General features: G+C 36.8%; 1 protein-coding gene across 2 annotated transcripts in view; it reads right to left on the bottom strand.

Moving 5' to 3' along the window:
- The window catches only part of BRIP1 (BRCA1 interacting DNA helicase 1), a 139,427-nt gene that overhangs the window by 102,448 nt on the left and 19,104 nt on the right, over positions 1 to 17,875 (bottom strand). For both annotated transcript variants that reach the window (XM_032779306.2, XM_032779308.2), the window contains exon 7: positions 1,636 to 1,926. In XM_032779306.2, coding sequence (XP_032635197.1) covers positions 1,636 to 1,926 — 291 coding nt within the window. The remainder of the gene's footprint in view (positions 1 to 1,635; positions 1,927 to 17,875) is intronic.

A 17,875-nucleotide genomic window follows, 5' to 3' on the forward strand; every position in this document is an offset into this window, starting at 1 on the left:
CCACAATGCACCACTCACAACAGCGCTGCAAATGTTGCAAGTGTGGACACACTGCAGCGCTGGTCGCTGTCAGTGTGGACACACTGCAGCGCTGGCCCTACACAGCTGTACGACCACAGCTGTAACTACCAGCGCTGCAAAAATGTAAGTGTAGCCATACCCTTATACTTGATGAATACAAAATAAACCTGAAGCTCCAACAAGAGGACAAAACAGAAACTAGGACAGTATGACCATATATCCTTCAAAACAATTTGCCAACAACAAAAGCTGTTCCTATCAGCCTCAATAGTTTTCTACAGTCTGAGTCATACATTGGAAAGCAGCAAAAACCTTTTACTGGATGTACATACTCACAATTATTAAAACCTTTAATTTGCTTATAGACACACACTATTTTTGGCATATGACGACTCCCAACTAGTCTTCCTACATTTATGATCAATGTATGTGTGGTGCTGATATATTTTAAAAAAGAAGTGACCAACAAAGAAAAAAAAGTGTGCGCGCCCTTTTTAGCTTCCTCACAGGGAACAGAGGCAGCTGGAAAAAATCTTGTACTTGCCTTACAACTATCAGTATTAAGGTTTTTCTGCAGGACTTCTTGAAGGACTAGAAAACTAGAATAAGAGTTGCTCAACTCACAACTGAAGGAACAGGGAATAAGGGAAGGATTGAAACCTGCACAAAGAGCTTTTCTCTTAAGTATTTGTCTAGCAAAAACAGGGAAGTCAAGACCTATATTTTAAATGCGAAAACAAGCAGAAATACACTACTTTTTGGAACATTCATTTCAGAACTTTTATATACACTGTGAAGCAGCAAAAGATGGGCAATTTTGTTAGGTTTTGCAAATTATTTGTAAATAAATAAATAATGCTGTGCTTTTGCAGTCTAGTTTTATTTATTTCTTTTAAGTGCAGGCTGCAAAAGTGGAAAGGAAACAAGATAGTCTTAAAACAACTCTGAAATGGCAAGCAGAAATCCTAAATTTGGTTAACCAAGATAATGATGAACAAATTATGTTATCAATAACACTTATTATCATAGGGTGAGCAAGCACGGTGTGTCTCTGCTAGCATCATTAGCAGATTATTTGTTCCGGATTTGTGGTTATCCACATGAGAAAAGGCTCTAAATTACTACTTACATAACACACATAATTAAAGTCCTTATCCTCTTAATTTTGAGCCAGTAAACATTTTGTTGCAACTAGAGAATTATTACAATAATTTTACCCCCATGCATTATAATCATCTTCAATGCCCAGATATGCTCAATAAAATAAAATAAAAGAATAAGCATAGAAAAATCAGGCCTGAATGGATTATTTAATTTAATTTAAAAAATAAGTTTTGAGAAAGCAAAGGTTATTGCAATCACAATTAAGGTCCCAAATTAAAATTATAATCATATATTGTCATAATCTATTTTGCTTTTTAAATTCTGATGCTGTGGACCAAGATTTACTAAAGATTAAAGGTCTAATGCAAAATGAATTAGAAGTTACAAAAGAGCTTCCAACCAGTGTGCCATTAAGAAGTTAGAATGTTACTCAATCCAGCTGCTCAGGCAGCTAAATCTTTCATTAATATTTTTTAATGAATAATCATTTTCTGAAACAAAACTACTCACATTTTTTCCTTCCAGCAAGTCTGCGCATTTTTCATTCCTGTTACTACTTCTGGATACCACTGGATGAACACAGGTATGATCCCGGCTAGAAAGAATTGTCATACGGACACTGGAGTACACTGTCCTCTGCAGCTCTCTAGTAATCTGAGCTATTTGCTTGTGCGTTCGAGTTCCAAAAAATATTTTGGGGATGTGTGGCTTTCCTCCATTTTCCTTCCTCTTTGCATTACTAACATTTTTACCATTTTCTTTTGCAGAAGAACAGGAACACTGTGTGCAAGGGCCAGGAGACTGTAACCAAAACACAGGAAGTTTATTAGGACATTACCACTGCAGACTGCTTATACCAAATCTCCACATGGACCACTGAGAGTTTTCCTCTAGGGTGGTTCAAACCTTTCCATTAATTAATCTATCAAATTTTGAATAGTGGACTCAAGTTAAAAGTATACACAAAACATTACAAAATCTCAAAATAATTTCTAAGAGGGTCTCCAGGTAATTTTTTTAAAAAAGTTATCATAGAAAAGAGAGTCTCTCTCAAGTAAAAAAACATTAAGTGATTACTAAATTCTCCATCTGCTCTTTTCTTTATATATTCTTTGCCAGTCATTATAATATTTTCCAGGTTAATATGCCATTGCTTTGATGCAAATTAAAATGTTACCATCGAAATAAACATGTGAAATCTAGTAGCCACGTTGATGCATGGCCTTGGTTATACCTTCTATGAATTTTACATATAGAAAGTTTTACTGGTACTGCTCACTGTCTCTCCAGGATTTAAACAAACCAGATTGTGGTTAAACTCAAGTGCTATGCCAGTAAAATAGCATTATTTTGTACATGACATTTTAATTTGTTTATTCGTTTGTGCCAGAAAAGAAAAAGAATTTTAAGCTAATTTTTACAATGCACAAGGAAAGTTTTTCTACTTTAGGTTCATTTTTTGCCATCAAGCATGGCCAATTACCTCTAATTTACGTGTGACAAATTATTACAATGAAAAAAGCCAGGACAGTTTAGTAGCAAGTTATGCAGGACGCCTAGAGTTAGGAGTTCCCAGGCCTTAAGGACTGAGTAAAAAAGCACGTTATATAAGAGACACAAGCTGTCTTCAAACCAGATGGCAGCCTTTGTTTCATAGCAGTCAAATGAAGAAAAAGTGAGAAACGTTAATGTGGGGGGAAAGGATTGTTTATTATGTTTCTTAATTTGAACAAGTACTTATATACTGACTGCCAGCTAAAGGAAATTACTTTTCCATTGAGGGCTTGATCCTATAAGGTGCTGAGCACTCTGGCCTCAATCCAGGAAAGCACTTAAGCATGCGAATAGTGCAACTGAAGTCAGAGAGACTTCTCATATACATAAATGTAAGCATGAGCTTAAGAGCTTTGCTGGATCAGGACATGACTCTGCAGCACCTTGTAGGATCAAGACCTGACTGGGCAACCAAATTAAAACTAATACTGAAAACTTTCTTTTAATATTGTTTCATCTGCAAATCAAATTTCACTAAATTGGCTTCAAAGCATATACTCCATTAGTAATACACTCATCATGGTGTTATGCCATTAGTCAATTCTAGTGAATACTCTCATTTTGCCTTAAGAGTTTCATAATTCTTAACTAACAGAACCGAATCCAGGAAAAATATTTGGAATAGCAGGACAACTGGGTTTTTTTTCCACTCTAATTACTTTGTCACAGAGAAACTCATCCTCCTTAACCTCTTCCACAACAAAAACTATTGGGAAGACTAATAATAAGGATGTATGTAGATGATACAAAGAAAATGTTAAGAGATCTGTAAGAAGAGTATCTTGTCTGTACAAGCACATGCAATAGTGAAAAACTGATCAGCAAGCCTTAACAGCGTAAAATAGTTTGCACTTTGTTTTCAGTTTGATGGCGCAAGTAGCAACAAAATGTACTTGACAGCTGAAAGTTTTTTCCCCTGCTTTTAATTGATTATCCTTCATAATCAAATGCTAAGTCATGGAATGTGTTACACCACAATACTGGGGATCAAGCTGTCTCTTAGCCTCCACTCTGTGGAAAAGCAAGTTCAAATTACCCTGAGTCCCACTCAACCTTGTCCGCCATTAAATATTACAATACATGATAGAATGGATGTAAATGTGACCCTTCTGGAGCTGTCACTCACTGGGATAAAAGGTTCACTGATGTGCCAAATAAACAGGCCGTCAAAGCAGATAAAGTTACAGCCATGCTGGAATTGTTACATTCCCCTCTCAGGTTGCCAGTAACAGCAGATTTCATTATGGTGTGCTGCCACATTAAATAGCCAGTTCCAAATATCCTGCCTTCTATATTGAATAATTACTTATTCACTGAAAGGATAAAAAGAAGAGAGTTATGAATGGGGCTCTTGTCAGCAGTGAAGCAGGAAACAGCTGACGTGGTGTATGTTACATATGCGGCAATATCCGACTCAGTTTATACTCTCAGAAAACTGGAATGCAAATTATATCGTAATATTTTGATCTACATTCTATTTTGGTCTTTGAAATAATGATATTTATTAACATACTAAGAAAATTAATGTAAATAAGCTGCAGAATTGGTTTACTTTTACCTACTGTGCAGGCCTTTTTGCCCATATCTATCCCCTTCCATTTGAATTCATTTTTTTCCCCTCAGAGATGATGCAATACCATCAATCCTTTATGGGAGGATAATGTGAGGCCTAAACATTTACTTTACTAAACGCAAATTTTAGAGAAATCTAGACCAGTACACCAACAATTTCCCAAAGCACAGTAACATTTGCTGTCCTATACTGTACATATACAATCAAGATGATTGGAAAATGCAATTCAAATTCTTTATGTACAACACTAACAGTATTAATTCCTTCTACTGTACCTTTGGGAAAAAAATAAAATTCAAATAAGCTTTTTTATTAAAAAGTTTTAAAAAGGTGAAATTAAAACCATAATGCCTGCATGTGTGTGGGGTATATATAAATTACAGTATTTTACAGGTGACTTTAAAGGTTTTCATCTGACAAAGTGGGTATTCACCCACGAAAGCTCATGATCCAAAACGTCTGTTAGTCTATAAGGTGCCACAGGATTCTCTGCTGCTCTTAAAAAGATTGAAATTGGCATAATACTGGCTTTAAGAAGCTCTTTACTCACTATTACAGCTTTAAAATGTTATCTTTTACTAAAAAATAAAATAAAATAAAATAAAAAATAAACCAACATCAGGAAAGCTGTAAACTCAGGCTGATTTTATAGTAACCAGTAAAAATATATAACTGCTTTGCAGTAGTCATAACATTTCTGAAAACCACAGACGCCATCAGCCAAGGGGGAAGGGGGAGCAACACTTTAAAGAGGTGCCTGTATAACAAAAAAAACAACAACCCAACAACAAAAAACCCCACACATTAAGAAGGCTCTTATTTGAAAAGGTGAGACCTTTATTTGCATTAAATGGGAGTTTCACACTTTCAAATGTTCTTTCTCTGTTAGAAATTTTTTGGGAAAGATCTCTCAAATATATGGTATAAAATAAAATTGAAAGTGCCTCTAGGTTAGGCATTGACACATGAGGAAGCACTTCACAAAACAATGACGTTTCGGGTTTCCATGAGTTGCGTGACAAGTGGGTTAAAGAAACCAGCAGACAGGATCAATCAGTAAAGAGGACTGTCTGTTTTAGGCAAGCTATTCCCCAACCCTGCTTGAGTACAATTAATTTATGACCCAGCTGCATATAGACACATAATTTCATGGTTTAATGGGTTATTTTTACCTTTATTTTCTAAAGAACACATTTTTGAGTCAAAAAAATTCAGCCCCTCTAAGCTTAACAATTAAAAAAGGATATTACTGTTCAACTAGTTCAGGCCCTCAAAATTTGCTTTCATTGAGAAAGGTAAGTTTCGGGCAAAATTCCTGGAGGATGCATTGCATGTATGCTGCAAGTGCACACACGCACACACTTTTTATATTTAAAAATAAATTAATTTTGGGATCCTCAGCAATAAATACTTATATTTCAGTTGCAAAGGACCCAAACAAGCCTTTAAAAATAAAATGAATCTAAATGTCATCATAGGATTTACCTTCCTTAAAAAAGTTACTGTATGGAACTTCAGCAGGCTACATTTCTAGTAGACCACAAAGTCCATTTTATGACTTAAAACACAGTAAAATAGTCCCAAACTGACAAATATCTCTGGAAATCAAACAACATAAAGAAGGAATAATTAAGGCAACAGGATGGTTAAAGCAGCAACTTCTCCCCCATGCTACCCTACATCTTGCAATACTCAGTCATGTAAATTTCTGCAGAGATTTTCTTGTTTAAAAAAAAAGTTGGATTAGATATGAAATAGCTGAGCTTTTAAACATTTTCGTAAGTGACCCTTTAGGTTCTGCATTTCTGTACCAAAAGCTATTTATACCACTGTAGTTGCGACTTAGCAGAATTTATGACATTGTAGTCTTCTATTACTGTAGAAAGAGGAAAAAGAGTCCTAGTTACTTTTCACTGTAAGAGGTAATTACTGTATAGTTGGGGAGTACTGCAGTAAAAATTATAAATCTGCATTTCAGGAAGGAGAGGAGCTTGCTAAGCTACAGCAAAAGTATCTGTCATATTCCCTTTCAGGGCAACTGAGAAATAGTGAGGAAAGAAAGCTAACTTGTATATTAAAACTCATTTTACTAACAGCCCAAATTTGTTAACCTTCAGGACCCAAGTTTGTTAACCACAAGGACCATGTTTTTCTCTGTATTTGGCAGTAAGCTGAAGAATGGGACTTCTGTGGTAGAGTTTTTCTTATATTTACATTGCTGCTATAACAATGTTCTTGAGTTTGTTATAAATTGTATGGCCTCTTATTTTATTTTGCTTGTAAACCCCCTGGGACAGGGAGCACATCTGCGTCTGAACAGTCTGGTACACCATACGTGCTCAATAAATATCTTTTGCCTGCATTTCTCAAATTATATAGTACCTATTTGGGGTTTTAAATCTTTTTGTTGAAAGAATTCCTAGATACACACAAAGATAGTAACTGGGAAAAACAAGTTAAAGTGTTGGGACAAAGAAAAACTTTATCTACACTATCATTTTATAACTCATTAAACTATTTAGAATTAGAGGAACATACATTTTTTTAAAGAAAGATGAAGGGCAATACCTAACATCCATAAGGGCCTGGTCCACGGTATGCAAACAGCCAAGTTTACCCAGAGATGTTAAATATGATTGTGCTCCATCTGTGTTACTGCTTGGCCCAGAGAGCCAAACTATGATAACTGGTTTAAAAATACCAAGTGATTTAATCCTGGTAGAAAACACTGGTTTAAGCAAGGAAGTTTTAAAATAAGTGCTTATAACACAGTTTGGCTCTATCCACACTGAGCTAAAAAATGGTTGAGCTAACAACTGTTTACACTATCTATAGTTAAATTTTATCATTTTCACTATCGAACTTAGCAAGATTCTAAGAGAATGGACATTTACATGGATAACAAGAATTTCCAAAATTATAGCAGTTAATGCTTAAAAATGTTTGCAAGAGATATAAAATTCTCACGTTTCAGGGCTTAAACCAATTTTTAACTATTAGGAGGTGGGATTAGACTTTCAGGGGATGGGAGGGAATTATTGAATACCTACCTCCTGCAGGTCTCTTGCACCTTCCTTAGAAACATCTGATGCTAACCACTGTTAGACACATGATACTGGACAGGATGACTATTAGTCTGATCCAGTTTGGCTATTCCTTTGTTCCTAGGTAGAGGGACTCAAAATAAACCACCTTTCCACATCAGTACTTAGATGATAAATAATGCAAATGTCAGATACATACACACATACACTGAGAATGTCCACAACATACAGCTTCCTCTTGGGGTGTCAATTATAAAGGTCTGCACAGCCTTGCCTGAGGCTTTTAGGATTTCATTTAATTGTATCCACTTGTGTTCTTCTTCCATCCAGGATATTATGTGAGTAATATCGCCCAGCCCCTCCTCCCCAGACACACTGTGTCCTTTCACTACCTTCTCTTCTCCACATTTTTGCTCCTCCATTCCTAGAACTGAGTAACTCTGATACTCAGGAGGTGGATCTCATGGTCTCCTGCTCTCTTTTTGCTGCTCTTGGGAGCTTTTCTCCTCCTCCATCTGCCTCAGCTTAGTGCTGAGGCTCAGCTTCTGGCACTTCTCCTCCTGCAACCACTCCTGAGCATCCACAGGCTGTGATTCAGTCTTTCGCTGACTTGAGTGATGTGCTTTCTGATCAGTTCAGAAGGCCTGTGACATTGTTTAGCTTGCACTGATGTCTGGTAACTTTCCTAGCCAGCTCACTCCACACTCTTACAGTCAACTTATTTCACCTGCAGATCTTGGCGCTGGACTTCTGCTTTCTTGGACTTGAACTCAGAGTCCTCTTTGCACTGATGAAGTATCTTCACTTCACTGAATAGCATTCTGCCTGCTCACTCTCCAGAGCCTGCTTTGCCTTCTCAAAGTTTGCTGTCACTCATTTGGTGTGTTTCAGCTGTTCTGCCAGCTCCTTCATAGCTTGTAACTGCCTCTCTTATCACCTGGGTTTGTGCCTCATGGGTCCTTGTCTCATCATTCAGGGTCTTCTTCACGAAAGACATTTTCTGTTCCCACTTTAATGTGAGTTCCCACTGTGGAGCAGTGGAGTCTACTGCGTCTTCTAGCTCCATTTCCAGTACTTTCAGCTTTTTCCTCAGCTCCTGCTTCCCAATTTTTGCTTTGTTCCTATGTACTCGCTCAGGGTGTCCTTGATGTTGATTAATCTGAGATTCCAATTTACGGATACTTTTTCTGGGCCATGTTCTTCTGGCTTTCTTCCTCTTCCATCTTAATCACGGCTGCTTGCACTTCCTCTTCCGTCTGGGCCAACTGTCTTTTAAGTTCTCCAACATGAGTTTGCAGTTCAGCTATCTGGCCATACGGACGGCTGGAGTCTTCCCCAAGCTTCCTGCAAGTTATCCCCAAGTCCAGCCGCTGTGCTTGTGATACAGGTGCTCTTCCACATCTGTGATCATGATCTTGCGTTTGTTCTTGCATTTAATGTGGTCTTTAGATTTCTCCTTATAATCTGGGGCCACCTTCTCCAACTGCAGCTTCCACCTTGCCTTTTCCTTTGTATTTGTGCCAATTATGCCACTGGCAGTGATGTGGACCAGCTCCTGGTGGCCTTATTCCTGAAGTAGGAGTTTTAAATCCAAAAGATTGGCTCCTTTCACTTATAAAAGCCTCCTCATCTTTCCAAGGATGATCTCTATTTGCCTGCTTCCTTCTTGCTGCTCAGCCAGACACTCTGGGTTGCATGTGTCCTATCATCCAGTTTCTGCCAGAGTGCTTTCATCTGGTCGTGTAGTTTGTCAAGGTGTTTGGTACTCACATCAGGGGTTTGGTTATCAGCATGTTCCTGAGCTTCGAAAACCTGTGAAACAAGTTCTACCCTTTCTCTGTCATCCCCACTCAAGGAATCTCTCTGTTACTCAGAGCATCTCAATGGGCTTCTCTCTCGTGTCTTGTTTGTTTCCTATAGAAAAACTGTACATTCCCCAAGTTCTCTCCACAAAGGCTGAGACTAGAATCTGTCTCTCTCCCTCAGGAAAAGTGAAATTTGAAACTCAACTGACCTCTCATCTCTAAACTGATATCCACAAAACAGTTTCCTTGGCTAGTCCAAGTTTCTCTATGACTGTGAAGCCTGGCTTCCCCAGAGTCACAGTCCCACTTCTGAGAGTTAGAGATTTTTTGGGGGGCAGTGTCTTTTTGTGCGCTTCATTTTCTACAACAAAAAGAAATTATTCCTGGGGCTTGCTTTTCCTTCATCCAAAGAAATGAAGGGGTTGTGTAGGGGTCAGTGCTGGATCCAATACTAGTTAATATTTTCATTAATGACTTGGATAATAGAGTGGAGTGTGTGTTTATAAAATTTGCAGATGACACCAAGCTGGAAGGGGTTGAAAACACTTTAGAGGACTGGATTAGAATTCAAAATGACTGTGACAAACTGGAGAATTGGTCTGAATTCAACAAGATGAAATTCAATCAAGATAAGTGCAAAGTACTATACTTGAGGAGAAATCAAATGCACAACTACAAAATGGGGAATAACTGGCTAGATGGTAATACTACTGTAAAGGATCAGGGGGCTACAGTGGACCACAAACCAAATATGAGTCAACAGTTGCAAAAGAAGCGTAGTATCATTCTGCCGTGTATTAATGTATCGTATGCAAGACCTGAGAGGTAATTGTCCCACTCTACTCAGCACTGGTGAAGCCTCCGCTTGGAGTATTGTGTTCAATTCTGAGTTCCACACATTAGGAAAAATGTGGACAAATTTGAGAGTCCAGAGGAGAGCAACAAATATCAAAACCTGACCTAGGAGGAAAAGTTAAAAAAAAACACTGGGAACATTTAGTCTTGAGAAAAGAAGACTGAAGGGAGACCTGAGAACAGTCTTAGAATATGTTAAGGGATGTTATAAAGAGGACGGGGATCAACTGTTCTCCACGCCAACTGAAGACAGGACAGGAAATAATGGGCTTAATCTGTAGCAAGAGAGATTAGGTTAGATATTAGGAAAAGCTCTCTTACTATTAAGGGTAGTTAATTTCTGAAAGAGGCTTCCAAGGGAGGTTGTGGAATCCTAATCAACGGAGGTTTTTAAGAACAAGGTGGATAAACAGCTGTCAGGGATAGTCTAGGTTTATTTGGTCCTGCCTCAGTGCAGGGGGCTGGACTTGATGACCTCTTACCATCCCTTCCAACCTTGCATTTCTGAGATTCTATGAATAATAAAAGAAGAGTCAAATGCACTGAGAGAGTTAAGTGTAAAATAAGGTTAAACAAACACTGAGGCTATGATCTTTGAAGCACAGAGATAAGAGGACTTCTTGATATCTTCTTCTATATTTCATTGGGTACAAAGCCATCTGAATGATGCAGTGGTGAATACCTGTTGTGTGAAATCTCACACAAGCACACCTTAGTAAGATATCAGAAGTGACATTACTAGAGCTTTTCAGCTATTCTTTTTTAAAACTCTTTTAAAAGGAGTAGTATTCTGCTGCTACAGTCTCTTGATTAAACTGCACAAAGCAGCTGTTTATCCACTCACAGTAACCAGCAGGTGAACTCGATTCAATATTTATCACAGGCTTTCACAGATCACTGCTAACCAAGCAAACCTTTTAATTAAGCTGGAACTTGCTTCAAAGAGCTCATTCAAGATGTCAGTCAGCGGGTAAGGGATCAGATACGGTGTCAGGTGAGAGTGTGTAATACAAATCCACAACTTTCTTCATCCTATTGCTGTAAATTAGCCTGCTTTAGAGTCTGGACTCTGATTGTAACAGACTGCCAGTCTCCTGGAATGTGTAACTGAAGTCACTCAAACTCTATTGTGAAGGTTGTAAGCAATATGTTAAACTGCAGTGGGCTAGCACATTAAGACAGATTCTTTTCACAGTTGTTTTTTGATACCCCAAGTGTTTGTTACACTACTCTCCATTTACTGTTTACTTTTTTACCTAGTGTAAATGGGGATTCCTTAACACAGCTGCCCCAATTTCTCAAAGTCAATGCTTCTAAATAATTAACCAAGAGAGTACAACAAGGGTATAATTTCTCATCTAGATTTATACTAGAACTGAACTGTTTTGTAAGAATCCCCAGTTCAAGAAAAAACATGGGTTCCCAGGCTCAAAGACGCTAAAGACAGTCAATTGCTTTGGACAGGAAGGGTCCGGCCTTCATTATGTCTACAGACATTCCCTTGATACAGAATTGGAAGGCGCTTCTCACTAGTTCTCTCATATTGATTATAAGCAATAAATGGTGCTCAATAGCTAAACACAGTATATAATATAAAACTGAATGGTTTAATTAATCATGACTATTAGGGCAGCACCATAGTACACTGTTTGTATCTATTTTCCTGAAATAAATGAAAATAAAGATCAACACATCAGAGTTATTGACAAATAAAATGTCAATCTTAAAGATGTTAAAGTACTTAATAAATTCTGTGTGTGTGTGTGTGTGTGTGTGTGTACACACACACACACACATATATAAATAAAAGAATTTGGAATATAAATGAGAGAAAACAAAACAATAAAGTGTAATATATTTTCCTCAAAAGTGACTTTAACTATTAAAACTATTGTAAATTAGTTCATTTAATCAAATCACTACTAGTATCACAAGAGCACGTGTTTACCTTGCGTTAATGTCCAACAGGGCTTATAAAAATTAGGGCTGTCAAGAGATTAAAAAAATTAATCATTATTAATCATGCGATTAAAAAAATTAATCATACAATAGAATACCATTTATTTAAATATTTTGGATGTTTTCTACATTGATATATTAATTTCAGTTACAATACAGAATACAAACTGCACAGTGTTCACTTTACATTTATTTTTTATTACAAATATTTGCACTGTAAAAAAACGAAAGAAATAGTATATTTCAATTCACTTAATGAAAGTTCTGTAATGGAATCTCTCTATAATGAACGTTGAACTTACAAATGTAGAATTATGTACAAAACATAACTGCATTCAAAATAATACAATGTAAAACTTTAGAACCTACAAGTCCACTCAGTCCCACTTCAGCCAATCACTCAGACAAACAAGTTTGGTTACAATTTGCAGCAGATAATGCTGTCCACTTCTTGTTTACAGTGACATCTAAAAGTCAGAACAAGCGTTCACAAAGCACTGTTGTAGCCGACATCGCAAGATATTTACATGCCTGATGCACTAAAGATTCATATGTCCCTTGATGTTTCAACCACCATTCCAGGTGACATGCATCCATGCTGATGACGGGTCCTGCTTGATAATGATCAAAGGAAGACAAGATCAACACATATTCATTTTCATCATCTGAGTCAGATGCCACCAGCAGAAGGTTGATTTTCTTTTTTGGTGGTTCAGGTTCTGTAATTTCCACATTGCAATGCTGCTCTTTTAAGATATCTGAAAGCACTTTCCACACCTCATCCCTCTCAGATTTTGGAAGGCACTTCAGATTCTTAAACCTTGGGATGAGTGCTGTGTCTAGCCTTAGAAATCTCATACTGGTACATTCTATGCATTTTGTCAAATCTGCTGTGAAAGTATTTTTAAAATGAATATGTGCTGGATCATCATCCGAGACTGCTATAGCATGAAATACATGGCAGAATGTAGGTAAAACAGAACAGGAGACATACAATTCTCCCCTAAGGAGTTCAGTTATAAATTTAATTAAACACATTATTTTTTTAAGCAGCACCATCAGCATGGAAGCATGTCCTCTGGAATGGTGGCCCAAGCATGAAGGGACATATGAATGTATAGCATATCTGGCAAGTAAATACCTTGCAACGTCGGCTACAACAGTGCCATTTGAACTCCTGTTCTCACTTTCAGGTGACATTGTAAATAAGAGGCAGCCAGCGTTATCTTACATAAATGTAAACAAAATTGTTTGTCTGAGCGATTGGCTGAACAAAAAGTAGGACTGAGTGGACTTGTAGGCTCTGAAGTTTTAAATATTTTGTTTTTGAGTGCAGTTATGTAACAAAAAAAATCTACATTTGTAAGTTACACTTTCACAATAAAGAGATTGCATTGCACAGTACTTGTACGCAGTGAAATGAAAAATACCATTTATTTTATCATTTTTAGAGTGCAAATATTTGTAATAAAAATAATAATAAAAAGTGAGCATCATACACTGTGTATAAGGTGTTGAAATAAAAATCAATATATTTGAAAATGCAGGAAAACATCCAAAAAATTGTAATAAATTTCCATTGGTATTCTATTGTTTAACAGTGCGATTAATCGCCATTAATTTTTTTAATTGCAGTTAATTTTTTTAGTTAATCGTGTGAGTTAACTGCAGTTAACCGACAGCCCTAATAAAAATGTATAGGTCCATTTTAGACTAGATAGCAGTAGACTGAGAGGAGGGCAGTTCAGATTCTGTACTGATAGTTTTCCCTCCTGTGTTTTGCCCTCCCCTTGTCCTTTGTGTCATCACATCATGCAGAACCACAGGTTATCATTAATTTTGTTTTAGGGAAAAAAGATTGTCACAAGCTGCTTAATACATATGTTTTAATATACTTTCAACAGTAGTTATTTTTAAGAGTGTATCAAGCTTGCCCATCCAAAGCAGATGCATTTCTGGCTTGCATTTAGAGTTAACAGCTGCCTTTTTCTCCTCACAGTATGTTTCAGTTGGCCAGCACCACCACAGCAGTGAGTATTAAGCAATCTGATATATCATGTTATGTTTTGTTTTCTTGTAATGAAAAAGAAAGTGACTAGCCAGCCAAGCCTTTTAAACCCACAGCTGTGACAAAGTTACTGGGAAGTGTATGGGCAAAACTCTATTTTCAGCCCCAAAGTGGCCTTACACATTAAAGCAGAGGTGCATTGGTGCTGAGCTGGGACTGCCAGCACCCTTGCTACAGTCACTCTGTTGATAAACACCTCATGTCCAGCGAAGTCAATCCAGCACCCTCACTAACATTACAACTCACTAATTGTTATAAAGATTAAAAAAAAGAACAGAATAATCATGCATTGCTATTTGAACTAAGAATACCTTTCCCCTTATGGACAGTGGAAAGGTCTTCCTTAAAGCAACTTACCCGAAGTCATGCAGCAAAAGCTGAGAATAAAACTCATGTTTCCTGACTCCCATGTTTGTGCCTTATCTATTGAACCAAGCTGCCTTCCTACAGAATGTTTTCCATTATGCCATCTCCTTTTGGTTAATTCTTCCATCTCCCCACTTACACACATTGTTACACTACATTATACCCATAACTAACTCCACTTGCTTCTTAACACTTGAGTTTTTGCATTAATTAATTCCTAAATTTAAAAGGATTTTGTAGGAGGAAATATTGTCTGTGTTTTGATTACAGTTAAATTAAAAAAGATGGTACTCTATATTTCTGGGTCACATATATACACCCCCACTGACTCCTCTATATAACTGGGGTTTTGGCTAGTCCTGTAACCAGGAGGGCACCTCTGACCACCACATAATTTAATCAAACTTTTGTACTGGTGACCCCTTTCACATAGCAAGCCTCTGAGTGTGACCTCCCTTATAAATATATAAACAAATGTTTTTAATTTAACACCATTATAAATGCTGGAGGCAAGTAAATCAGTGGGCCAGAGTTTTCAGTCCTATGTTGGGGGGCTTTTTAGAGACGGGAGTATGATGTTGCAACATTATGGTAATTATTAAAAGGAAAAAAGAAAGGAGTTGAATTTAGGACATCTGCTGTCATTACATCGAATTTTGTTTGTACAATACCGAAACAACTGAGAGCAATTTTTAAAGGAAGAGAGTTCTCAATAAAATGTGTAGATTATATTGATTCTACCTATAACCATACTACACCGTACATTATAAAGCCCCTGCAAACACACATTCAAGTAGCCTCAATAGCCACACTGGGCCTGCTCATGAGAGTAAAATTAAGCACATGAGTAAGGTTTGCAGGAGCAAGACTATGTTACAAACTGGATCAAGTCTTAAAATGAATGTAACAACTGAGATAATATAACAAAAATTATTCTGAGATGTACATTAAGTCCAACATTTTTAGACTACCTTACAGGCACTAAAAATCTATTTTCAGGCACTTGTTTTTTAAAAAAAGAGACATTTCTCAGAGCTTCCACAGCTTCAGTAGGCGTGAGTTAGTCCTCTTGTGTTCAGCACCTCCGAAGAGCTACTTTTAATTAGGTGCTTAGAACTAGACATCTAAATTTGAAAATTTTGGACTTATACCACAAGTATCAGCTATAAAATGAAACTATTATAACAGCAGTTAAGACTTGTCAGACTTGTAACATTCTCCTGTCTTAATACACTGCATCAACAAACAAGACCAGAGAAAAGCATATCTTGCTTTCAAACAACTCTTGGAATGGAAATACAAGTACCTACTTAAAAAATTTTAAGCAACAGACAATCTATTCTCTCTCTGTTAGGTCACAAAAAGTGATTATTTGGCAAGAAAATTACAGCTCATTAACTTCAAAAATTTCCTTGCATGCAGGAATGATCATGTAAGATAAAACACTGAGATTAAACCTAAAAAGTTTCATTATCCCACTGGTTAAGAAAAATAACTCTGTGAGAAACACTTATTCTAAAAAGACACTATCCAAATTTTAAAACATATATAAAATAAAATAATTTTTAAAACTTTCCATTGTTTTTATTAAGCTATTAAAAACGTAAGAAAACTTCTTTGTCATTTGGAAACATTCGGTGTTTAGCCTCCAATCAAGGCACACACGTAGTCACCATCAAGGAGAACTACTTGCATGAATAAACCCCTTATTTTTGAGCATTGACAAAAAGGTATTGAAATTAATACAGCTCTTTATATTAACTTTATTTTGCACTGATATAATCCACATCAGCAATACTTAAGGAAGAGTGTTTATTAGTTAACTGCTCCTCCAGACCTATCAAAGGCAGCACATACATATCTTGTTTTGTGGATGTCCCACCAAAAATGACAGTTGAAAATTTGTTTAAGGAAGTGAGTGGTGAATAAGTATATGGTATGTATTCTTGCATTAACACCATCACAAATATATAAATTAATTTTCAGTCCAGCATTAGCACTTACCCAATGCTAAAAATAACCTTAGGTTTTGACACAAATAAAAATCCTTCTGGCTAGTTGATGAGAGGCATCCCTACACAGCTGCAACAAGAGTTCCATAAGTGGAGAGAGAGGAGAAAGAGGATATTTCAAAGAAATCATGGAACTAACAGGATGTTTGCCAACCATCATCCTCATCACTCTGCTTGTCCGTTGAATCCTACACCTTTTTCTTGTATATTTAGTTTTTAAAGCCTTCACTGGCTTGAATATTTAGATTGTACGACTTCTCTTACTATATGTTTGTACAGTTCCTATTACAATAGAGCCTCAATCCTGGTTTGGATCTTTAAGTGTAACAACAAAAATAAATAATAAATATCTGTTCTTTTCATCTATACATTTCTTCATGTAATACATGACATATTTTAAGATTCTAAATTAATGGCACAGATTCTTAAGTTTACAAATGTTTTAGAGTTGTATTAAATTTCTTTATTAACGAAGAGAAAACTCCCCCATCACCAAACATTTAAATATGACTGAGATTCTTATGTTAAACCTAAGTCTTTCTCCTGCAACTAACTTCATCCTGGGAGACACATGGACCTATGCAGTGCCAATTACAGGATCAGGGTCTAAAACTGTACTAGATTCACCCAGAAGTGAAATTAAAATCTTAAGCCTTGTCTACATTTAACAACTTTACAGGCATGACTACATCAACAGTTTTGGTGTTGCTTTATTTTTGTTTTTTTTAAACCAACAGTTATCCAATAAAAGCCCTAATGCAGATGCTACTAGTATAAGAAGCTCTGTGCTGGTATAGCTTACTTCACTTTGGTAAAATGAAATACGCTATACCTGCATACGCACTTATACTGACCTGTGTGCACATCGGGGGGTTTTTGTCTATTTAACTATGCTGGCAAAGTTAAAGCAGAAAAAAATTTAAATGTAGATGAGGCCTTACTATTCCAGAGCTGCCTATTGCTATCAAACAAATTCCCCCTTAAAATATCCCCTCCCCTTTAAAAAAAAAAGGTCATAGCTGGTAAATAACTTCATGCCCTTCCACTTTTAAAAATAAACCAATGTCCTTTAAAAAAAATCATTCTGCTCCCTCTTCAGCTGTAGCTCAAAAACTATTCTAATTGCTTTGAGAGATCACACAATTCCACAAATATGCAAAAGTATTATAAAGCACTGATGAGAACATGGCATGGTTCTCTTTCTAGGACATGTTCTCATCAGAATACAAAGTAAAGCGCATAATGTATCATGATTACTGATGAGATTACAGTAAAACCCACAATGCAGATAAAAACAGCAAGTACATGAAATGCTTGCTCTACAGAGGAGTTTCAAGACATGGTTGAAAACCAATAAGAATGAAGAATCTATCTAGACCGGGGTAGGCAACCTACAGCATGCGTGCCGAAGGCAGCACGTGAGCTGATTTTCAGAGGCACTCACACTGCCCAGGTCCCGGCCACCGGTCCGAGGGGGCTCTGCATTTTAATTTAATTTTAAATGAAGCTTCTTA

This window comes from Chelonoidis abingdonii, chromosome 20, assembly GCF_003597395.2.
Source record: "Chelonoidis abingdonii isolate Lonesome George chromosome 20, CheloAbing_2.0, whole genome shotgun sequence".
NCBI classification, from domain to species: Eukaryota; Metazoa; Chordata; order Testudines; family Testudinidae; genus Chelonoidis; species Chelonoidis abingdonii.